The sequence below is a fragment of the Bos grunniens genome, chromosome 8, assembly GCF_055505025.1.
Source record: "Bos grunniens cultivar Pamir isolate PY7600 chromosome 8, Bosgru_T2T1.0, whole genome shotgun sequence".
NCBI lineage: Eukaryota > Metazoa > Chordata > Mammalia > Artiodactyla > Bovidae > Bos > Bos grunniens.
The window spans coordinates 95,065,324-95,091,008 of record NC_141172.1 but is presented as its reverse complement, the minus strand read 5'-3'; the positions used below and the strand labels follow the sequence as shown (position 1 = coordinate 95,091,008).

Sequence of the window (25,685 nt, the reverse complement as noted above, 5' to 3'; positions counted from 1 at the left end):
AGAACAGAGAAACCCATAAGCTCATGCAGCAACAAAGACCAAGCACACCCAAAAATAAATAAATAAAACTATCAAAAAAATTGTAAATGAGAAAATCTTTAGTTTTTTATGTATTCATTTTTTAAATAATAAATGCAGTGGATGTTAACAAATAATGTATTCTTCATGAAAAATAACTATTTTCCAAAGCAAAAAATATATAAGTGAGAAAAGTCACATTTTTTGAGTCAATCTCTTTAATGTCTGCCTTCAAATAGGAAACAGCTGGATTCTCATACCTGCTTCTGCATTCAACCTGTTACAGTATGACAGGTCATTTGGCCTCCGGAAAACTCCACTGTACACTTGTAAGAAAATGAGTGTGAAAAGACAACACGTGCATATTATTACAAAAATAATTTTCAGCTGGAAATGTCAGGAACCCCAGGGCTCCTGGACCATACTTGGAGAACCTTTGATCTAACCTATACAAGAAAATATCAAGTATTAAATATGGTAAAGTGATAAAATATATTTATTTTCAAATCAAGTAAAGTGTCTCTTATGATTATCCATTCCAATTTAATACACTAATATTCCCTTCATCCAGGTCAAAACTTCTATCAAACAATGATTTAGACTGAGCTACCAATCTCAATTTAAATTAAAAACATTTCAGAGGTCCATGAGTTTAAAAAAAAAAAAACCACCAGAGACTTCCTTAGTGATCCAGTGGTTAGGACTCCAGGCTTCAAAATGCAGGGGGTGCGGGTTCCATCCCTGGTTGGGGAACTAAGGTCCCACATGCCATCCTGGTTCAGCCAAAAATTTAAAAATTAATTTTAAAATGTTTTAAAAAGAAAAATCATACCATAAGAGGCACAGCATCATCCTCGAGCCTTCACTCACTGACTGTAGGACAAGGCACATCAAAGGCAGCATGAACATGGAGAGAGTAAGGCAAAGAAAACACCTGACCTCAGGTAAAAAGAAGAGAGCACAAAACGAAAAGGCAGGCAGAACAACTGCAAAAGTCAAGCAATACAGGAGCAAACATATCCTGAAGGAAAAACACAAGAAAAAATAAACACTGCTCCCTGTATGCACACTTAAAGGAACTCAAAACTCTGTTTTAAGAACACATCCCCATTCTACTGGCAGTGAAACTACACCAAACGGCTCTTCTTGTGCAATGTCACTCATATGACCCCGAATGGGAATCCACTCTCCTCTCAGCAATCTGTGTCTAACATGCTAAGCAAGGTGGGAGACCTGTGCGTTACGGGGAATGTAGAGGGTGCCTACTTGAGGCTTTTTCAGTGTTTACACAACTTTCACAACCGGAGAGCAGTCCAGAACCAGTTACTAGTCCAAGCGACGAAGTCAGACCTGCTGTCTGCTCGGTTCCCAGGTCCTTTTAAAATATTTCCCAAGGAAGAGGGGGCACCGCCAGGAGACGGCGCCACCCCAGGGCGAACAAGGGCAGTCCTGAACTGCCAAAAGTGGCTGCGGCCGCCCTGTCACCTGTCCTGGCAGTCCCTCCCGCGGCAGTGGGACGGCCCCGCACTCTCCCCCGTAACTCCTTTGGCGGGGTCCGGGGCCACCTTCCTCAGCGGCCTCAGTTGCCCCTTCTATACGGCGGTCGGACGGGCCCCCTCTCCCCTGCGCCCCTCTAGCTTGACTACAGGACTCCCGGCGCGAGGCAGCTCGGCCGCTCACCCAGCTCAGGCCGTCCCCGCGGTGAGTGGTCCCTGAGGGGGACGATCCTCGGCGCCCAACACTCACCCGGCTGATGCTTCAACGCCATCACCGACACCAGGTAGTGGGCGATATCAAAAAAGGGGAACATGGAAGTGCGAGAAAAGGCAAGAGTCAGCTCATTCCACGGAGACTCCATCGCGACTACCGACCGCCGCAGCCGAAGCAGCCGCGGAGACGGGTTCCCGGCGTGCGCGGCGAGGGGTTGGGGGAGGAGACGGCCGCGGCCGCGCGCTCCTCGACGCGCCTCCGGGAGCCCTGCGCGTGCGCCCTGGCTCGGGAGGCTGGCGCGCGGAGGGGCGGGGCCGCGTGTCTCGGGAGCCTCGGGCGCGCGGGCGGTTGGCGGGTGAGCGGGGTGAGCCGGCTGCCGCCGCCACAGCCGAACCTTGTTCTCCTAATAAGGGTCCAGCATCTTCTCGGTGCAGGGGGTTGTACCAGATCTGGAGAATGGGCAGATGAATGCAACATAAGTAATGAATAAAAAATGTTTTATTTCTGTTAACATTTAATTCGTTTGTTATTTTTAAAACGAATAAAGAACTATTTAAAATGTTTCTTAGTTATTTCTAATATGCTAAATATTGATAAATGAAACCCACAAAAAGTCTCAGGACTCTGGGATCCTTTACAATTTTTTTTAAGGCAGTTTTTTTAAAGGTTTAATTTACATACATTTTATTCAGCCTTTTTAGTATAACGTTCTATAATTTTGGATAAACGCAGTCCACAAGAGGAGACGCTCAGAGTTGTGCGTGCTAAGTCACTTTAGTCGTATCCGACTCTGTGTGACCCCATTAACCGGAGCCCACCAGGCTTCTCTGGCCATGGGATTCTTAAGGCAAGAATATAGGCGTGGGTCACTAGCCCTCCTCCAGGGGATCTTCCCCACCCAGGGGTCACACCCCCTCTCTTATGCCTCCTGCACTGGCAGACTGGTTCTTTACTACTAATCTTACCAGATGACCTTGCACCAAACTAAGGAAAAAAAGCAACTTGTGATTATTTACATTTTGATGTTTCAGTATGTTCTTTCCACAATTTTTATACATTTCTTTATCTTTGGAATTTTAGTATTGTGAATTTAGGGGCAGAACTTTGATGTTATTTCCCAAAAATTTAGTTTTAATGTCTTAAACCCCACAAAGTATGTGTTTTTTCCTTGGACTTAAAATACTATAATATCTCTAAATCATGTCTAGGCCAACATCACTCTGAGGCATAATTAAATTCATTACTAACACCAATAGGCCAAGAGTGAAAAGCCCTAGAGTTTTTGGTTTTTTTTTTAAAGAAATATCAAACATTTTGCTTACCCTAAACATATTAATTCCAACAGAAAAGAACAGATCATTTCAGACTCTACAAGTAATCTGAAACTTGTTTCATTTCAAAATCAAAAATATGTTAGATGCCTCCCACCTGCCTAGAGCCTAAAGAATTTTTTTTAATCTAAGAGAAACGAAATCATAACCTCATAAAAAGACACTTTCTATCTACATTTTAACTGTGCTCACCGTATGTGCTTCTGGTCAGTGCTTTCAGTTGTTCTGTCTAATGAAATGGGCCGAACAGATTGAAGCAGGCAATGAAAAGAGGGGAGACTTTAAATTGGTAACAGGGAAAGGCAAGATTTAGGGAAATTATTCATGAAAATTAAAACCTGCCCTGACTTTTAGAAGCAGTTTACAAAGTTACATAATTATTGCAGATAAAAGAAATCCAAATTATAAAAGTATTGGTTATATAATAGAATGCAAAACTGGCCTAACCATATGAAATCTGGAAAAGAGTTTTGACTAAACATATTCGAAGCATTTTTAGTACAAAAACATGTGAAACTAATTGTCATACACCAAGTCTTTCAACAGCAATGCTCTTGATATTTTGGACTGAATAATTTGTAGTCCTGTGGGATGTCTTATGGAATGTTTAACAGCATCCCTGTCCTCTACCCACTATTAATAAATGCCAGTAGCACACACATACACACACACACACACACTGTGACAACCAAAAATGTCTCCAGAATTGCCAAATGTCCCTGAGGCAGGGGGTGGAGGAAGAGCAAAAAATCCCTAGTTCAGAATTACTTTATAAAAAAATAAATTTTGGACAGCATGTTCTATAATGCATATACAAACATTATCAATATGCATCTAATATTAATCATCAAGTTAATTCTGCATAATTTGATCATTTATCCCCTGGATCAAGTTGAAAACATCTCAAAACCCAGCACCACAAAGGTATATGTGTGTGTATGTGTGTGTGTGTGTCACTCGATCACTTGCATCCAACTCTTTGGGACCCTATGGCCTGCAACCCCCAGGCTTCTTGCTGCTACTGCTAAGTCACTTCAGTTGTGTCCGACTCTGTGCGACCCCATAGACGGCAGCCCACCAGGTTCCCCCATCCCTGGGATTCTCCAGGCAAGAACACTGGAGTGGGTTGCCATTTCCTTCTCCAGGAGATGTTCCTGACCCAGGGATTGAACCGGGGTCTCCCGCATTGTAGGCAGATGCTTTACTGTCTGAGCCACCAGGGCCAAAACTGCAGTCAGCCACTGGTGCCATGGCTGCCAGGTGTCTATGGTTACCAGTCCTCCAAGTTATTATTCATTTCTGTTCAAGAGTAACAGGTACCATTAAATCAAAGGATAATAGAATTGTGCAAGTTGAATGGACTCTTTAAAAAAAGTAACTTTGGTTGTGAGTCAAATAAAACAGTTCTGAGCAGCTTAAACATAGTGAGGGATTTACTGAAAGGCTACCAGGGAATCAGCCATCAATCCCCCAAAAGAGCAAAAAGTTGGGCATTTCTGAGGCCAGCAGCAGCAGGTGGGTGTGGGCTGCTCTTGGTTACTAATGATAGTCAATGTCAACATTGTCTAGTCTCTGTGTTCCCAATTCAATACTGCCAGGAAAGAAAGCCTGCTCTCTCCTGGGACAGATACCCTCTCCTGGTTAATCACCTCGGAGGGATGCTGGGTCACTTCCCTAGGTATCGGAGGCAGTGTCCTGAAAATGGATGGAGTCACACAGTCTTCACAAGAGGTGTCTATTACAATCATTTTTAGGCCATTTATTTCAGAGAAGGCAACTCAGAGGTAGAGAGAGAGATCACAAAGGCAGGCAGTGACAGACCAGGATTTGTTATTATCCTGTTATAATCAATCTCCCTACTGGGCTTTCTCTGGTTCCATGCAACCCAAATGGCTCTCCTAAAGTTGCCTTTTACTGACAGATCTAGCATCCCCACAGCAATGAAAAGGCGACCAGATGAGAGCGAGAAAGACCTACTAGGAGTCAGGGCTGTGGGTCAACAGCCAGGATTAAAGGAGTTTGTAGTTTCCAGCATAACCAGTGTGTTGAAGAGGCTGAACTCAGTGAGGCCGCCAGGAAGTGGATTTATTATCCTCCAGATAAAGCCCCCAACCTTTATTTTTATGCCAGCAGATTCCATTACTTCCTCATCATTTAAGATACTAAAAAGTTAAAAGTCCAATTCAGTTAAAATATCAATGTTGCATCTAATTCAGAGCTTTTCCCCAGTCCCTCAGCTCAGGTCTGCCTGGCCCAGAGCCCTGCAGTGGGGGAAAGGGGCAAGGGGTGGTCTTTCAGCCTTTCCTGATCTTCTCTCCCTTACGCCTTCTGTGTCCTCCAGGGTCAAGGTATCAGATAAGGAAATTATAGAAAAGGAACAAAAGGCTTTCTAGTTCACAAGTGTGTTATAGTTTTTGTTTTTCTTTTTGCTATTGATACTCTATACAGCAGGCTCCCAGTGCTGACTTATTCATGGAGTACATTTGTAAGTTTCACAAAGATGCCATGGACCTCTAGATAGCAAGTTTTCCCAACACCTGCGGTTATGGCAAATACCATCAGATGGCTAACCCAACAGGCATATCCAACTTTGTATGTTGAGTTAAAACATTAATGTGTTTTTTTCCAGTCTCTCAGCAAGGGGTGGCAATGTATTAGAATATTGGCAAATGAAAATGAAGCCAATCTGTTTGACATGCTTCCAAAGACAAAGTGAAGAAAAATGAAGTTGAAGGACTGACACTACACGATCTTAAGGCTTACTATACATCGATAATAATCAAGACAGTGTGGCATTGGGAAGAGACAAACAAGTGGATGAAAGCAATGTGGCTTCTCTAATTAAAGTGACTACACCCTTGAGACAGGCCCTTTTCTTTTTTTTTCTGCCTTGAGCTGGGGCAAGCCTTGTGACCATAGAAGAAGGGTCAAGAAAATAGTAGATAGCTGACAGTATCAGTTATCTCTTTCAGACTAGCTGCTATGTGAGAAAAAAATTATCCTTCATCTGTTTAAATAGAGTCTGAATTGGCCTGGGGAAGGGAAGCACCTCCTTCCTCATAGAGGAGTAGAATAGCACAGCACTCTTAACCTTTTGAATTCCCTTCTGTGAATTTTCTCTCAGATTTCTGATCTCTTGGACTGTTGGGAGTGAAGTACTCTGGGCCAGTTTTTAGCTTTAATTAAGTCGCACTTGCACAGCCTAGCTCCTCTCTTTAGAATGTGAAGGTAACATCCTTTGTCTTTAGAGCTCTGTCTGGAATTCCAATATAATAAATCCCAATTAAGGGCTACCCTGGTGGTCTAGTGGTTAAAAGTCCACCTTGCAATGCAGAGGACACTGGTTCAATCCCTGGTCCAGGAAGATCCCACATGCTTCATTAACAACTAAGCCAGTGAGGCACAACTGCTGAGCCTGCGTTCTGGAGCCTGCAAGCCACACTACTGAGTCCATGTGCAGAAACTACTGAAACCCACATGCCCTAGATCTTGTGCTCCACAAAGGAGAAGCCATGGCAATGAGAAGCCCGCCTACTGCAACTAGAGAGTAGCCCCAACTCTCCACAACTAGAGAAAGCCCAGGTGCAGCAACAATGACCCAGCACAACCAAACATAAATGAATAAATAAATATTTTTAAAATGCCAACTAACATCTTGTTATAGCAAAGACAGGAAAATAGAAGAAATTTTTAAAGAGAGGTGAGTGAAGTTTAAAAGAAAATGCATGTAGCTAAAGCTAGGAGCTCACAAAATGTCAGTGGTCTGTGTAGATGAGTTGATTAAACCAAAACATTAGTAAAGAGAACACAATGTGCACCTGATGTTTGGGCAAACAAAAGGAATCTCACCTACCTAAGGAGTCATAAATATGTCCAAATAACAGGGAGTTCCATAAGTACAAACAGAGCCAATGCAGTCACAGGTGGGTTCTGACCCATAACTATGGAAAGAAGTCATTTTAATGTAAAGCTGTCCGTATATGACAACTGACAAATAAACACATTGCTCGAGCCCCAAGATGTACAGATTTTATACAAATATATATATATATATATACACACACACACTGGGGCTTCACCAGTGATTCAGCAGTAAAGAATTCAACTACAGTGCAAGAGAATTGCAAGAGATGCAGGTTTGATCCCTGGATTGGGAAGATCACCTGGAATAGGAAATAGCTACCCAGTCCAGTATTCTTGCCCGGGAAGTCCCATAGACAGAGGAGCTTGGGAGGTTGCAGTCCATTGGTTGCAAAGAGTTAGACACGACTGAACAATGAAACAACATCTACATTACATATCTCCTGAGTTAATTTTTTAATTCAATGTTCAGTTAGTGGAACTGTATGTATATCTATAGATACGTATTCCAGGGACTGCATCAATCACTGGATGTTCCTTCCATGTCTGTAAATCTGTGTAAGTCATGGAAGATGTAAACTCTCTAAAATGTAAAAATCTCTTAGCATTTATTATCTATGAAGCCAAGTATTCTTACTTTTGCATACAAAAATATAAACATTTCCTTAGTTTAAAAAAAGCTAAAGAGAATATTTTTAATATTAGCACAACTTCTTATAGGCATTAAACTTATCTTACAAGGGGATAATTTCTCAAAATGCTTAGCCATGGAAATCTATTTTTTCCTCTCCAAACAGTTCACAAAACTGGAAATCCAGCTTGAAAACCCTGTATAAAGTTTTTCCTATCTCCACTATAGTCAGTTGTACTATCGGGTTATATACAATGTTCATTTACTCAATACCTATGTATCTTAGGAGAAGGCGAAGGCGAAGGCGAAGTCCAGTACTCTTGCCTGGAAAATCCTATGGGCGGAGGAGCCTGGTAGGCTGCAGTCCATGGGGTCACCAGGAGTTGGACACCACTGAGCGACTTCACTTTCACTTTTCACTTTCATGCATTGGAGAAGGAAATGGCAACCCACTCCAGTGTTCTTGCCTGGAGAATCCCAGGGATGGGGGAGCCTGGTGGGCTGCCGTCTATGGGGTCACAGAGAGTCGGACACGACTGAAGCGACTTAGCAGTAGCAGCAGTATGTATCTTATCTTTCAGATTAGCCCCATCAGATGACAACGGCAAAGTCTTTCCCTCCATCTCTTCAGCTACCTTTCTGTTAGGCTTAGCCAGCCATAAATAACATACCAAATTATATTCTTGACTTTATACCAAGGAGTTCATTTGGGAAACTCTCTCATCTTGGGAGATGGTGTACAAGGGTGGTAACACAGAATCCACAGGCTCTAGAGTTAGACATTCTACTTACTGTGTAACCTTATAGAAAAGCAGTTGCTAGATCTCTGTAAGCTTCTGTCTTCATCTTTAACCTAGGAATAACAGTAGTTAACAGTGTTGTTTTCAAAATTGAGAGCATATCACAGATACAGAAAATAAACTAGTGGTTACCAGTGCGGGGAGGAGCAATATTCGGGTGAGGAAGGGGGAGGTACAAACAATTGGGTGTAAAATAGGCTGCAAGGATATATTGTACAACACAGGGAATGTAGCCAATATTTTGCAGTCACTATAAAGGGAGTATAACCTTTAAAAATTACATAAAAAATGTAAAGGGAAACAAACAGGAAAAACCAAATCAACCTGACAGATAAGCAGGACCTAAGGAAAAATTAGGTGAGAAATGGACTGTGAAGAAAGCTGAGCGCTGAAGAATTGATGCTTTTGAACTGTGGTGTTGAAGACTCTTGAGACTGCAAGGAGATCCAACCAGTCCATCCTGGAGATCAGTCCTGGGTGTTCATTGGAAGGACTGATGCTAAAGCTGAAACTCCAATACTTTGGCCACCTCATGCGAAGAGTTGACTCATTGGAAAAGACTCTGATGCTGGGAGGGATTGAGGGCAGGAGGAGAAGGGGACGACAGAGGATGAGATGGCTGGATGGCATCACCAACTCAATGGACATGAGTTTGAGTAAACTCCAGGAGTTGGTGATGAACTGGGAGGCCTGGCTTACTGTGATTCATGGGGTCGCAAAGAGTCAGACATGATTAAGCAACTGAACGGAACTGAACTGAACTGAAGGAAAAATGAAAAGAGCATACACATGAATTGCTTAGCCCAGTACCTGACACATGGTACTTGCTCAATAAATTTTAGTTATGACTCTTCTATGATATTTAGATCTCTTAAGAGGAACTTGGAAGTCCCTTTCCTACTGCTTTTCTAACTTCTAAAGTTTACAGATTACACTACTTTGGAGAGGGCTTCCCTGGTGGCTCAGAAGTTAAACCATCTGCCTCCAATGTGGGAGACCTGGGTTTGATCCCTGGGTTGGGAAGATCCCCTGGAGAAGGAAACGGTAACCCACTCCAGTGTTCTTGCCTGGAGAATCCCATGGACGGAGAAGCCTGGTGGGCTACAGTCCACGGGGTCGCAGAGTCGGACACGACAGTGGTTAAGCATGCAGTGCTAAGCCAGATGTCCTGAGTCAAATCCTGATTCTGGCTCTTGCTCACCAAATTACCTCACACAAGTTTCTCTATACCTCAGTTTTCTCATTTCTAAAATGGTGAAAATAACTCATGCAGTTTTGTGAGGATTAAAAATGTTAAGGCATGTAAAGAATAGTGCCTAGAAAATAGAAATCCCATAAATGTTAGTTATCATTATTCAAAATTTACATACCCAGCATCATAGTTTAGTTTTCTCTTTTCATGAATACAATTCAATTTGGACCTAATTTCATAGAAAACACCTACATTCAAATTTGTGTTCCAGTATACTGACCTGAGCATGCACACACACTGCAACAAGATTACAATAGAACTGTCTCCTACTTTCATATTATCACTTTAATAGTAAAACACACCAGGAGAATCATGTTAATAAATGTAAAATGTAAAATGCATAGAAATATGGCTCCCCTGCTTAGTTCTTTGTTATACTTAAATGTTATATATATGATATTAGATTATGTTTCAGCAGTTGTTTTTTTTTTAATTTTCCTTTGAGATTAACACACTAATATTAAACATATGAGGGCTTTCCTGGTGGCTCAGATGGTAAAGAATTCGCCTGTAATGCAGGAGATGTGGGTTTGATCCCTGGGTCAGGAAGATCCCTTGTATGAGGGCATGGTAACCCACTCCAGGATTCTTGCCTGGAGAATCCCCATGGACAGAGAAGCCTAGTGGGCTACAGTCCATGGGGTCACAAAGAATCAAACACGACTGAGTGACTAAGCACTCAGCACATATTGACCTAAATAATGATCAGAATGATTAGTGTGCAATAAAAAAGGATGCAGACTTACTAAAGTTCAGTAAAACGTCCTTAGCATTCCAAGATGCCTGCCAATGCAGGAGATGCAGGTTCAATCCCTGGGTCGGGAAGATCCCCTGGAGAAGGAAATGGTAACCCACTCCAGTATTCTTGCCTGGAAAATTCCATGGGCAGACGAGCCTGGTGGGATACAGTCCACGGGGTTGCAAAGATTCAGACACAACTGAGCAAACATACACACATTCCAAGAACAAGTATAGGCATTTCTCCTTTACTTGTCTCCTTTTTGATTTTGTGTTGTGTTTTCTTATTTCCTTCTCTTTAGCACTACAACCTCATAACAATAATGTGCACCCAAATAAAAATAACATTAATGCTTCCCGAATACATGAAGAAAACGCTATTGCTTTAACCAAAGGCATGTTTTTGAGGTTTTCTAGTTCTCTTATCACATTCTCTCATACTTCCCTGGTGGCCCAGATGGTAAAAGCATCTGCCTAAAATGTGGGAGACACGGGTTCAATCCCTGGGTCAGGAAGATCTCCTGGAGAAGGAAATGGCAACCCACTCCAGAACTCTTGCCTGGAAAATCCCATGGATGGAGGAGCCTGGTAGGCTACAGTCTACGGGGTTGCAAAGAGTCAGACATGACTGAGCGACTTCACTTTATCACATTCTGTCAGTCATAAGTCATGTACATTGAAATCTACTAGTTCAGTTCAGAAAAAGTCATTAGCAGGACCTCCGGTCCTCTAAATTCACCCAACTTTTATATGTCAATGTAAAAAAAAAAGAAGAGTTATCCAGGGCATATTCTAAAGAAGAGCTGGGAACATTCACTCCCAGACACAGGTTAAGACTGGGCCAACAGTTGTTGCAAATTCATAACGGAGAGAGACTGAGGATAAAATTAGACATGGGGATATTGAGACTGGCTCATTGGAGTGAGCAATTGGCAAGCTTTCTCAGTGAGATTGTAACTGAGACTAAGAAATCCAACCTGAGGACCAGATGAGGTTTAGTCAGCAGGCATAAGCAGGAATAAAGTCAAACATTACCAGAGCAAAAATGTCAGGTGAAAAAAGTTAAACCAATGAAGCAAGAAACACATGAGTGATAAGGTATGAATGATTAGCCATAGTAAAACTCCTGATGTTAGCACTTGGCAGGAGCCAAACAAAAATTTCCCCCCGATGAGTGAAAAGTTATACCAAAAAGAACTTGCTATTCAGAAGACGTCTTCGCAGAAAAAGCTCTAACTCTAAAAGAAAAAATTGATAAATAGGATTACAATTTATCAAAAAGAACTTCCAATTACCAAAGGCACTATAAAGAGAATAAAAAGGCAAGCACAAAGTAGAAGATTCTTGCTACATGTGTTTATCTTCAACATAGGAGTCTAACCCGGAAAATACAAAGAACCCACATAAATTATTAAGTAGAAGAGAACAAGTATTCTTAAAGTTCAGTACAAAACTGAGCAAGAAATTGAGCAAGTAATTTACAAAAAGAAAGAAGAAAGTGTCAGTCACTCAGTCATGACTGACTCTCTGTGACTGCATGGACTGTGGCCTGCCAGGTTGCTCTGTCCATGGAATTCTCCAGGCAAGAATACTGGAGTGGGTTGCCATTTCCTTCTCGAGGGGATCTTCCCAATCCAGGGATTGAACCTGGGTCTCCTGCATTGCAGGTGGATTCTTTACTTTCTGAGCCATGAGGGGGCTAATTTACAAAAAAGGATATACAAATAACAAACATATGCAGACATGCTCAACTTTAATAGTCATCATAGAAAGGCAAATTAAGACTACAAGATACTACTGTATGCACATCAAAATGGCTAAAATGAAAGAGATAAAATAACAAGTGCTGCTGAAGATGTTAAGCAAACTTGAACTCTCTTATACTGCTAAGAGTATAATTTGATACAACCACTTTGGAAAACTGGTGGCATGTCCTAAAAATGAACACAGATATCCTTAGACCCAGCAATTCCATTCCTAAGAGATCATATATTTACCAAAAGATATGTATACAAATGTTCATCAGTTCAGTTCAGTTCAGTCTCTCAGTCGTGTCCGACTCTTTGCGATCCCATGAAGTGCAGCACACCAGGCCTCCCCTGTCCATCACCAACTCCCAGAGTCCACCCAAACACATGTCCATTGAGTCGGTGATGACATCCAGCCATCTCATCCTCTGTCATCCTCTTCTTCTCCTGCCCTCAATCTTTCCCAGCATCAGGGTCTTTTCAAATGAGTCAGCTCTTTGCATCAGGTGGAGTCTCAGCTTCAACATCAGTCCTCCCAATGAACACTCAGGACTTATCTCCTTTAGGATGGACTGGTTGGATCTCCTTGCAGTCCAAGGGACTCTCAAGAGTCTTCTCCAATACCACAGTTCAAAAGCATCAATTTTTCAGTGCTCAGCTTTCTTTATAGTCCAACTCTCACATCCATACATGACTACTGGAAAAACCATAGCCTTGACTAGACAGACCAATGTTCATCAAAAGTAATACAAATGAATAAAATGAATAAACTCTATTATATACTTGTAATATATGTGTGTGCGCTAAGACACTTCAGTTGTGCCTGGCTGTTTGTGATCCCATGGACTGTAGCCCACCAGGCTCCTCTGTCCATGGGATTTTCCAGGCAAGACTACTGAAGTAGGTTACCATGCCCTCCTCCAGGGGATCTTCCCACCCAGGGATTGAATTCACGTCTCTTATGTCTCCTGTATTGGCAGGTGGGTTCTTTACCATTAGCACCACCTGGGAATGAAAATCATGAAATATTGCTACTGCATCAATTTCAATGCATCTCAAACATAATGCTAAAAAAAGAACCAGAGATTTAAAAATAAGAATACATTCTGCATGATTCCATTTATATGGAGTTTAAAAACAGGCAAAACTAATATATGGAGATAGAAGACAGAGTAATGTAGTGGATATTCTTCAAGGCAGGAGTTTTGGTTTTGTTTTATGATATTGGTGCATTCACTGTGAAAATATATAGAGTTGCACTTTTATGGTTTGTGCATGTTTTATACATATATTATACTTCAAAATTTTTCATTTAAAGAGGAAGAAAGACATCTTCTAACAAATTTACCAGGGCTTGGTAGGTAGTCTGGCCCTGACTAGGTTTTCTGTCTCCAGAAGAAACCCAGTGTCTGTGGGAGTAGTATGGTGAGCCAAGGTTCAAAAGCCTATCCTGATTCATGTTAAGTTTTTGCAGTCCATTTAAAGGCATTGTTATGTCATCAGCTTCATCAGAGGTTACACAATACCTAAGCTGTCTGCAGTTCCCTTGGTTCCATACTCTTTTGTTTCTAAAAAATTCCTTCCGTGGCACTTCTCTGGTTAAGAGTGCCCCTTGCAATGCTGGGGACACGGGTTCAATCCCTGGTCAGGGAACTAAGATCCCACATGCCACAAATCAACAAAGGTCGTGTGCCACAACTGCTGAGACACAACTAGAGAGCCTGTGGTCCTCAATGAAATATCCTGCATGATGCAACAAAGATCTCATGTGCTTTTACAATTAAGGCCCAATGCAGTCAAACAAATAAATATTGAACTAAAAGAATTCCTTCCAGAGCAGATGAAGTCAATAACAATCATTCTGGAGTTAGTCATTGCTACTGCTAAGTCACTTCAGTTGTGTCTGACTCTGTGCAACCCCAGAGACAGCAGCCCACCAGGCTCCCCCGTCCCTGGGATTCTCCAGGCAAGAACACTGGAGTGGGTTGCCATTTCCTTCTCCAATGCATGAAAGTGAAAAGTGAAAGTGAAGTCGCTCAGTTGTGTCCGACTCTTAGTGACCCCATGGACTGCAGCCTACCAGGCTCCTCCGCCCATGGGATTTTCCAGGCAAGAGTACTGGAGTTAGTCATTAGATGCCAGTACTTTCAGGTCTTAATGACTGGCTCCTTGAATCATTTGCTTTTTAAAAAATTTTTACACTAAGGACAGAGCTGCTTAAAAAGTGGGAGTGGAGGTGAGAGGTGGGGATGGTCACCAGATACCAAGTCCACTCTGGGGTCCCTCAATTATATGCCTCTCCATATTATACGGGATCTCTTCTCCTTCCTGAAAGGATAGTAAAATTAGCTAAGTAGGGTTCAGAGTCGTGTGTTGTTGTGTGAGAAAATGTAATCTGGGCTCCAACTATGCAAATTTTGTTGGATACTTTGAATTCAGAGCTCCATGGCAAGGGAACCTAGAGTCAGGCTCAGAATTCACTAAACAGTTATTCTCCACCAGGATGCTAGATCATGAGAGGTAGTGGCGGGGTGGGGGGACAGTGAGAACATAACAACTCATCCAAAGATTGCCATTCAGATGGGGATGGTGAATGGTTCAACCATTATATGGAAAATGACCACCATCACCACCATCTACATCGGGCTTTTGTGAGGAAACGCTAACAGGTTGGTTCATGCATCTTTATGTATAGGTGAACTACTTTCTGTGTAGATGAAAACACCTCCAGGCTCTCAGGAGCTTTTCTGTAATGGCATACAGACCAATGAACAAAGGTTATATGGCTTGGTAAGTACTATATCCTTACCATAGTTACTATATAATTACCAACAGCAGGAAGCAGAAGGTACTATGAGAGCTCTTAGAGGATAAGCCCTTAGCCCAGACCCAGAAGATTGATAAAGTCTGGAAAACATCTGTTTGCTTAGAAAATACACTAGAGTCATAACCCCATATTGTACACCACGGTGTTTTGCCTGCCATCCCTGGCTATGAAATAGAGGATTTCTTTCAGGAGGCTCCTAACCAATCACATGGCAGCAAATTAGTTCTCTGAATAGTAGATATTTATCTCCAGATATTAATTCACAGTGTGTCTAGCTTCCAACTAAATAAACAAGACTTGGGACTTGATCAGGACTCTGGTCTACAAGTCTAAAATTTGTCACAGCTGTCTCCTAGAAGTCCAAATCCAAGTCCATGAACTGATGCAATGATTTCTGTTTAAAGTAGGTGGAAGAACGGTTGCCTTGTTCTTTGCTCTGCCTTGCAGCACTCTGCTTCTCAGATCATGAACATAATTGTAGACCAGATCATAAGCTCCTTATTGAAAATTCAGACTTAAATTGGAGAAAGTAGGGGAAACTATTAGGCCATTTAGATATGATCTAAATCAAATCCCTTATGGTTATACAGTGGAAGTGACAAGTAGATTTAAAGAATTAGATATGATAGAGTGCCTGAAGAACTATGGACGGAGGTTTGTAACATACAGGAAGTATTAGGGGAAGCACACTGATTGAAATCGCCCACCCTGGCCGGCACCATAGTAACCATTTGGATGCGTTGTTTTATGAAAGGAGGTCCCGGTAACGAACATGGAACTAATAAGCCACCACCAACCAGAAGAGTTCAGGAAAGGTCAAAAGGAGACACCACATGTCTGACCACTTCCCAGAATCCTTCTCACTGGCATCCATCTTGGCTGAAAAAGGTGTGCACCACCAGGAAGGACTCTGAGTCAGGGTGATTGGCTAAAGACCCAATCCCATCACCATAAAACCCAAGACTGTGAGCCGAATGGCAGAGTAGTTCTCCTGGGTTCCCTTACCCTACTGCTGTCCGCCCAGGTGCTCTTTCCCAATAAAATGTCTTGCTTTGTCAGCACATGTGTCTCCTTGGACAGTTCATTTCCGAGTGTTAGACAAGAGCCCAGTTTTGGCCCTGGAAAGGGCCTTCCTGCAACAGAAGCAGTGATCAAAACGATCCCTAAAAAAAAGAAACGCAACAAGGCAAAATGGTTGACTGAGGAGGCCTTACAAATAACTGAGAAAAGAAATATCAATAACCTCAGACATGCAGATGACACTACTTTAATGGCAGAAAGTGAAGAGGAACTAACGAGCCTCTTGATGAAGGTGAAAGAGGACAGTGAAAAAGCTGGCTTAAAACTCAACATTCAAAAAATGAAGCTCATGGCATCTGGTCCCATCAATTTATGGCAAATAGATGGGGAAATAATGGAAACAGTGACAGACTTTATTTTCTTGGGCTCCAAAATCACTGCAGATGGTGACTGTAGCCATGAAATTAAAAGACACTTGCTTCTTAGGAGAAAAGGTATGACAAACCTAGATAGCATATTAAAAAGCAGAGATAGCACCTTGCCAACAAAGGTCTATACAGTGAAAGATCTGTTTTTTCCAGTAATCATGTACAGATGTGAGAGTTGGACCATAAAGAAACCTGAGCTCAGAAGAATTGATGTTTTCGAACTGTGGTGTTGGAGAAGACTCTTGAGAGTTCCTTGGACTGCAAGGAGATCCAACCAGTCAATCCTAAAGGAAATCAATCCTGAATATTCATTTGAATGACTGATGCTGAAGCTGAAGCTCCAAAGACTCTGATGCTGGGCAAGATTGAGGGCAGGAGGAGAAGGGGGTGACTGAGGACGAGATGGTTGGATGGCATCACTGACTCAGCGGACATGAGTTTGAGCAAACTCTGGGAGGTAGCAAAGGACAGGGAAGCCTGGCCTGCTGCAGTCCGTGGGGCCGCAAAGAGTCAGACACAACTGAGTGACTGAACAACAAGTACCTCTCATGCTCCTTTTACACACCCATGAGCCAAGCACTCCATACATGCTCCCCCTGCTGGCCCCCAGCATCATATTAAGGGCTCTGTAAGGCCCACTACTATGTCTGTAGGTACTTCAAGTGGCCCCTGTTCCATCACATATTCATCTACCAAAGACCGGGCTTAGAAAGCAGATAATCTTTAATAACCCTTCAGAATAGTGAAAAGTTCAAAGACTTCCACTAGCATCAGAGCAGTTGCAGCATTTAGTGGATGAGAATTGGGAATTGGGAAAATGGCCAAAAAGTGAAACGGAAAATTTGCTGCCAATTTCTATAATACCTCAAACATATGGGATTCTTCCACTATCATCTTCCTACAGTTCCAAAGCCTAGCCACTACTTAGGCAAAGAACTGGCATAGAGCTGCAGGAAAGAACACCATGGTGGGAAGCCAGTGTCACCTATCAGTTCAGAGAGCTAGGTCTTATGAACAATGAAAGACAACCACAGGGCTGGGACGTCATATCTTTATAAGAAGCCCAGATACACCCAACTACGACATGGATCTGCTAACTATTGGGTCTTTCCTATTTAAAAAAAAATATGAGGTGTGATTGACATACAAATTGCTATACATATGTAATAAACAATTTGATGAGCTTGCAAGTAAGTATACACCCATGAAACCATCACTACAATCCATGTATAAATACGTTCATTATCTCCAAAAGTTTCCTCTCGTCCTGTTCATTATTTGTGTAAGATAAGAACCCTTAACCTAATATTTACACTGTTAGCAATATAATAAGTATTATTAACTATAAACTCTAAATTTTGCAGTAGATCTCTAGGAGTTATTCATTTTATATAAATGAAACTTTGAGAAGGCATGCTCAGTTGTGTCCGACTCTTTGCGACCCCAAAGCTTGAAGCCTTGCAGGTTCCTCTGTCCATGGGATTTTTCTTGCAAGAATACTAGAGGGGTTGCCATTTCCTCCTCCAGGGGATGTTCTTGACCCAGGGCTTGAGCCTGCATCTCCTGTGTCTCCTGAATTGATAGGTAGATTCTTTACCACTGAGTCCCCTGGGAAGCTGAAATTTTGTACCCTCGGACTAATAACATCCCTATTCCACCCTTCAACCCCCTGCCCCATCAACCACCATTCTATTCTCTGCTTCTATGAGTGATTATTTTAGACTCCTTGTGTGTGTGTGTTAGTCACTCAGTCATGTCTGACTCTTTGTAACACCATGGACATAGCCCTTCAGGCTTCTCTGTCCATGGAATTCTCCAAGCAAAAATATTAGAGTGGGTAGCCAGTCCCTTCTCCATGAGATCTTCCTGACCCAGGGACCAAACATGGGTCTCCTGCATTGCAGGAAGATTCTTTATTGTCTGAACCCCCAGGAAAGCCCTTAGACTCCTTATGTTACCAATATTGTATCGTGCTTGTCCTCTACGTCTGGCTTATTTTACATAACATGATGCCCTTAAAGTTCATCCATGTTGTTGCAGGAAACAGTAGGGTTTCTTTCTTTTTCGAAGCTGAATAATATTCCATCATACTCCCTTTTCTTTATCCATTCATCAATGGATTCTCTGACATTATTCTTTAAATAAGTTTTCTTTTCTTTCTCTTTTTTTTTCCTTCTGAGACTTTCTACCACAAATACATTTGTTTTCTTGAAGATATGCCATAAGCCCTATAGGCTTTCTTCACTTTTTTCTATTCTTCTTTCTTTTTGTTCTTCAAACTGGATAATTTCAAATGATACGTCTTTGAGCTTTTTTATTCTTCCTGCTGCTTGATTTGGTCTACTGTTGAATATTTCTATTGAAATTTTCAGTTCAACCACTGTATTCTCTTTTTTTTTTCATTTTTGTTGCAGTATAATTGCTTTACAGTCGCTGCATTCTTTAGCTCTAGAATTCTGTTTGGCTCTTTTTTATGATTTCCCTTACTATAACTTTTTGTTGTGTTCATGTATTGATTTTCAGATTTTGTTTAGTTGGCTATCTGTGTTCTCTTATGCTGACTAAGCTTCTTTAAGATGATTGTTTTGAATTCTTTGTCAGGCAGTTCATAGCTCTCCATTTCTTTAGGGTCAGTTATTGGAGCTTGATTCTGTTCCCTTGGTGGTATTTGTTCATGATCCTTGTAGCCTTCCACTGGTGTTTGCACATTTGAAGAACCTGTCATCTTTTTCCAGTTTCTATAGACTTGTCAGGGAGGGCTTGTCAGGTAAAGCCCTGACAAGGTGGAGCGAAAGCCCTCCACCAGTTAGCCCAGTCAGAGATTCTTCATGGGCTGACTGCGGGGTCCTCAGGCAGATGGACCTGGTCCCAGGGATCAAGAGTGGTCTGCTTGCTACTGGGTGTTGCAAGGCAGCAGCTGAGATCTGTGCACCCCTTGTCTTTGTTCTTAGCGACTTCCCAGAGATCTAGCCTTATCAATTCTCTCAGGGTTTTGGGTGAAGCGTGACAGAAAAGGGCCTCCCAAGTTGCAGTCTGAAAGGCAGGGGAAGTCAGGCTCTCACTTTGCCCTCTCCTTCCCCCATGGTGGACGATCAACTGAAAGGGATCTCTTTTAGTATTGTGCTGTGCCAGCCTGGGGAAGGGTGGCATGCACAGAATGAATCTGTTCTTCTTACCTTTTCATTGTATCTTTTCTATTGTCTCTGAATAGAAAATAGAATGGGATGCTGTGACCTCGCACTCGATTCCAGAGCTCTAACGAAGGTATTCATGGATGGTTGTTAAATTGTCGTTTCTGTGTGGAGGGACAAGGACTAGAACCTCCTGTCTACTTTCTTGGTGGTTATTCCTCTGATCTTCCCTATCAGTTAACTTTCTCTGGCTTTAATCCCAGATGTGACAGTGGACTTTGATTTTTATGTTGCATTTGCATTTGGGAATTTCCATTGTGACCTTAGAAACTGATCCTAGGCAAAAACACTCAGAGATATCTGGATTTTGCTTTGGTATCCTGTGTATTCTAACCTGATATATAACTCCTTTCCCGTTTTTGCACTAGCACCTCTTAGACAGTACATCCCCTGCTGTTTAACTGGAGAGGAGAGGCTCATTCACAGTCTTCCACATTCAGAGATTTGCTGGAGTCTGGCTTTAAGAAATCCCGAGATCTACACAAAACATACGGGAAAAACTGCCAGCATGAATTCAGTAATGGTTTTCTATTAGTACATCTTATGAATGTCTAACTTTAAGCATTTTCTATTCAACAAGTTTTCTTAATCTTAGCCAAGTTTTTTAATCTTCTAGGTTAAAAAAATCTATTATTGCTACAATTTTCATAAAGAAGTCATTTTTTTAACAAAGCTGTGTCTGTAGTACTTGATTTGAATGAAGTCAAGGCAGTCACCTTCGCAAAGTCCCAAGACTTCAACACACATCAAACCTAACCTCTAGTCCTTAGTACATTATAAGAATTTGATGAAAGAATTTGGTGAAAGAATGGAGCAGTAAAAATCCAATAGGGCTTCATGTTGAGGTTTGACAGAAAACAACAAAATTCTATAAAGCAATTATCCTTCAATTAAAAAATAAATTTGAAAAAAAGAAAATATAAGAAAAGGTAAAAAGACAAGAGAAAAGCTGTAAAAAAAATCAATATAGGGAGTCCAACATACATCAGTAAGAGTTCAAAATGAACAAAAAATAAAAAATGGTGAATGAGTGGATGTAGGGGGGTGGGAGAGGACCCAGATTTGAAAATTCCAACCAGAATTATACCATAAATGAAAACCTATGCTGACATACATAATTACAAAATTAACAGAATACCAAAGATTAAAAGCTCAACTGGAATTCCATCACCCCACTAGCTTTGTTCATAGTGATGCTTCCTAAGGCTCACTTGACTTCCCATTCCAGGATATCTGGCTCTAGGTGAGTGATCACACCATCATGATTATCTGGGTCATGATGATCTTTTTTGTATAGTTCTTCTGTGTATTCTTGCCACCTCTTCTTAATATCTTCTGCTTCTGTTAGGTCCATACCATGTCTGTCCTTTATTGAACCCATCTTTGCATGAAATGTTCCCTTGGTATCTCTAATTTTCTTGAAGAGATCTCTGGTCTTTCCCATTCTGTTGTTTTCCTCTATTTCTTTGTGTTGATCACTGAGGAAAGCTTTCTTATGTCTCCTTGCTATTCTTTGGAACTCTGCATTCAAATGGGAAATCTTTCCTTTTCTCTTTTGCCTTTAGCCTCTTCTTTTCTCAGCTATTTGTAAGGCTTCTCAGACAACCATTCTGCCTTTTTGCATTTCTTTTTCTTAGGTATGGTCTTGATCACTGCCTCCTGTACAATTTGACGAACCTCTGTCCATAGTTCTTCAGGTACTCTGCCTACCTAATCCCTTGAATCAATTTGTCACTTCCACTGTATAATCGTAAGAGATTTGATTTAGGTCATACCTGAATGGTCTACTGGTTTTCCCTAAGTAAGTAAGTGAAGTAACTCAGTCATGTCTTACTCTTTGCGACCCCATGGACTGTAGCCTACCAGGCTCCTCTGTCCATGGGATTTTCCAGGCAATAGTACTGGAGTGGATTGCCATTTCCTTCTCCAGCGATTCTTCCCGACCCAGGGATCGAAGCCGGGTCTCCCACATTGTAAACAGACGTTTTTACTGTCTGAGCCACCAGGGAAGTTATTGGTTTTCCCTATTTTCTTCAATTTAAGTCTGAATTTTGCAATAAGGAGTTCTGAGCCACAGTTAGCTCCTGGTCTTGTATGTTCAACAGTATGTGAATGTATGTTCAACAGTATGTGAACCATGAACTTCCAGATGTTCAAGCTGGATTTAGAAAAGGCAGAGGAACCAGAGATCAAATTGCCAACATCTGTTGGGTCATTGAAAAAGCAAGAGAGTTCCAGAAAAACCTCTACCTCTGCTTTATTGATTACACCAAGCCTTTGACTGTGGGGACCACAACAAACTCTGGAAAATTCTTAAAGAGATGGGAATTCCAGAACACCTGACCTGCCTCTTGAGAAATCTGTATGCAGGTCAGGAAGCAACAGTTAGAACTGGACACGGAACAATAGATTGGTTCCAAAGAGGGAAAGGGGTACATCAAGGCTGTATACTGTCACCCTCTTATTTAACTTATATGCAGAGTACATCATGCGAAATGCTGGGCTGGATGAAGCACAGGCTGGAATGAAGATTGCCAGGAGAATATCAATAACTTCAGATATGCAGATGACACCACCCTTATGGCAGAAAGTGAAGCAGAACTAAAGAGCCTCTTGATGAAAGTGAAAGAGGAGAGTGAAAAAGTTGGCTTGAGACTCAATATTCAGAAAACAAAGATCATGGCATCTGTTCCCATCACTTCATGGCAAATAGATGGGGAAACAATGGAAACATTGACAGAGTTTATATTTTGAGGCTCCAAAATCACTGCAAATGGTGACTGCAGCCATGAAATTAAAAGATGCTTGCTCCTTGGAAGAAAAGCTATGACCAACCTAGACAGCATATTAAAAAGCAGAGACATTACTTTGCCGACAAAGGTCTGTCTAGTCAAAGCTATGGTTTTTCCAGTGGTCATGTATGGATGTTAGAGTTGGACTATAAAGAAAGCTGAGTGCTGAAGAATTGATGCCTTTGAACGGTTGTCTTGGAGAAGACTCTTGAGAGTCCCTTGGACTTCAAGGAGATCCAAGCAGTCAATCCTAAAGATCAGTCCTGGGTGTTCATTGGAAGGACTGATGCTGAAGCTGAAACACCAATACTTTGGCCACCTGAGGCGAAGAACTGACTCATTAGAAAAGACCCTGATGCTGGGAAGGATTAAAGGCAGCAGGAGAAAGGGACGACAGAGGATGAGATGGTTGGATAGCATCACCGACTCAATGGACATGAGGGAGTTCCGGGAGTTGGTGATGGACAGGGAAGCCTGGTGTGCTGCAGTCCATGGGGTCACAAAGAGACATGAATGAGTGACTGAACTGACTGACTGAGGAAGAAAAGGAATGCAGGAATACCTGGTTTTGTCATGCTTTGCTTTACCATCCTTTGCAAATGTTGTTTTTTAAAAATTGAATGTTAGTGGTAACCTGTATCCAGCAAGTCTATCAGCACCATTTTTCCAACAGCATCTGCTCACTTCAGATCTTTGTGTCACCTTTTGGTAATTGCAATATTTCACATTTTTGCATTATTGTATATTTGTTATGCTGACCTGTGATCACTGATCTTCTATGTCACAACTCACTGAAGGTGCAGATGACAGTTAATTTTTTTTTTTTTTAGCAATAAAGCATTTTACAAGTCAAAAGAAAAATCCAATCGTGGTGAAAAAAGGCCATTTGCAGCTAAATTAACGCCAACGTTAATACGTTTACATATTCATTATTGTTTAGATTGCTGGCTATTAAACTAGTAGCAAAAGGAAGTCTGAAATTGGCCTATAATATTCAACTGTATAAGGAAATTTATTCAAAAATACTGGTGGAAAATTTTCAGGCAAAAAAAATCTATCTTAAATAAATTGTAAATTGAGTAAGAATAACATTTTTGTGGCAAGAAATGGTTTATTTAAACACACCTGGGGTTGGAGCCGGAGTAACAAGATGGCGGCGTCGCCGGAGCGACAGGGGTCCCTCCGTGCGGGACCGGCGGCAGTGGTGGCAGCGGTATCGCCGCCCTAGCTTCACCGCTCTCCTTTTCCAGCCCTCGGCGTCGCCGGGAAAGCGGGACAGCGGTGGCCGCCAGAAACAAGTGGCTCAGCCTGGTAACCACGAGAACTCCTTCAACAATCTGCGGCCTGGCCAAAAAACCTGACAGCAGCGGTGATCAGGTTCCCCTTGGCCGATTCTGGGCCCTGTAACGCCGAAAAAGAGCCATCGTTTTCTGTTTCCTGCCGCTCTCCACAGCCTTTCCGTGGTCGAGCCCTAGAGGCCTCCATCCTCCCCTTAGAGGTGTCGGGGCTTAGCCCCAGCCTCCATCTTCGTCTCTCAGGATGGGGAGCAGCAGCGGCTCCAAGGCCGAATTCATTGTCGGAGGCAAATACAAACTGGTACGGAAGATCAGGTCTGGCTCCTTCGGGGACATGTATTTAGCGATCAACATCACCAACGGCGAGGAGGTGGCAGTGAAGCTAGAATCCCAGAAGGCCAGGCATCCCCAGTTGCTGTAGGAGAGCAAACTCTGTAAGATTCTTCAAGGTGAGGTTGGCATCCCCCACATGGGGTGGTATGGTCAGGAAAAAGACTATAACGTGCTAGTTATGGATCTTCTTGGACCTAGCCTTGAAGACCTCTTCAATTTCTGTTCAAGAAGGTTCACAATGAAAACTGTACTTATGTTAGCTGACCAGATGATGAGTAGAATTGAATATGTGCATACAAAGAATTTTATACACAGAGACATTAAACCACATAACTTCCTAATGGGTATTGGGCGTCACTGTAATAAGTTATTCCTTATTGATTTTGGTTTGGCCAAAAAGTACAGAGACAACAGGACAAGGCAACACATACCATACAGAGAAGATAAAAATCTCACTGGCACTGCTCGGTATGCTAGCATCAGTGCACATCTTGGTATTGAACAAAGTCGCCGAGATGACATGGAATCATTGGGATATATTTTGATGTATTTTAATAGAACCAGCCTGCCATGGCAAGGACTAAAGGCTGCAACAAAAAAGCAAAAATATGAAAAAATTAGCGAAAAGAAGATGTCCACACCTGTTGAAGTTTTATGTAAGGGATTTCCTGCAGAATTTGCCATGTACTTAAACTATTGTCGTGGGCTGCGCTTTGAGGAAGCCCCAGAGGCACCTATTCCGCATTCTTTTCAGGACTCTGAATCACCAATATGACTACACATTTGATTGGACAATGTTAAAGCAGAAAGCAGCCCAGCAGGCAGCCTCTTCAAGTGGGCAGGGTCAGCAGGCCCAAACCCCCACAGGTTTCTAAGCATGAGTCAAGGAACAGAAGAAGCAGAGCAGATGATCGGAGCAGCATTTGTTTCTCCCCAAATCTAGAAATTTTAGTTCATATGTACACTAGCCAGTGGTTGTGGACAACCATTTACTTGGTGTAAAGAACTTAATTTCAGTATAAACTGGCTCTGGGCAGCATTGGTGATGGATGCTGTGTCCTGAGTTGTAGCTGCTGTAATTGTGAATATTAACTGAGATAGTGAAACATGGTGTCAGTTTTCTATTGCATTTTTTCAAGTGGAAAAGTTCACTAAATGGTTGACACACACAAATTGGTGGAGAAATTGTGCATATGCCAATTTTTTGTTAAAATCTTTTATTTTGAACTATAATGCTTTGAGACCTCATTTCAGAAGAACAGCATGAACAGTCTTCAGCCACAGTTGTGATGGTTGTAAATGCTCATAATTGTGCATTCTTAGGAGAAGGCAATGGCACCCCACTCCAGTACTCTTGCCTGGAAAATCCCATGGATGGAGGAGCCTGGTAGGCTATAGTCCATGGGGTCGCAAAGAGTCGGACACGACTGAGCGACTTCATTTTCACTTTTCATTTTCTTGCATTGGAGAAGGAAATGGCAACCCACTCCAGTGTTCTTGCCTGGAGAATCCCAGGGACGGGGGAGCCTGGTGGGCTACCATCTATGGGGTCGTACAGAGTCGGACACGACTGAAGCGACTTAGCAGCAGCAGCAGCAGCAGCAGGGTTTATCCATCCATGGGGTTTGCAAGTTGTTCACTTAAAACATTCTTAAAATGGTTGGCTTCTTGTTTGCAAGCCAGCTGATAGGGTAGCAACCAAAGATTCCA

General features: G+C 42.1%; 1 protein-coding gene and 1 pseudogene across 4 annotated transcripts in view; one reads left to right on the top strand and one right to left on the bottom strand.

Moving 5' to 3' along the window:
* TMEM38B (transmembrane protein 38B) overlaps nt 1-1,916 on the bottom strand; it is a 61,217-nt gene extending 59,301 nt beyond the window's left edge. For all 3 annotated transcript variants that reach the window (XM_086315795.1, XM_086315797.1, XM_086315796.1), the window contains exon 1: nt 1,765-1,916. In XM_086315795.1, the coding sequence (XP_086171921.1) occupies nt 1,765-1,876 (112 nt within the window). In that variant the 5' untranslated portion in view covers nt 1,877-1,916. The remainder of the gene's footprint in view (nt 1-1,764) is intronic.
* A 20,792-nt stretch (nt 1,917-22,708) lies between these two features.
* Nucleotides 22,709-25,014, top strand: LOC147367727 (casein kinase I pseudogene; annotated as a pseudogene). Its single transcript, XR_015132007.1, has one exon. The product of XR_015132007.1 is annotated as a casein kinase I pseudogene (transcript).
* Nucleotides 25,015-25,685: the final 671 nt, after the last annotated feature.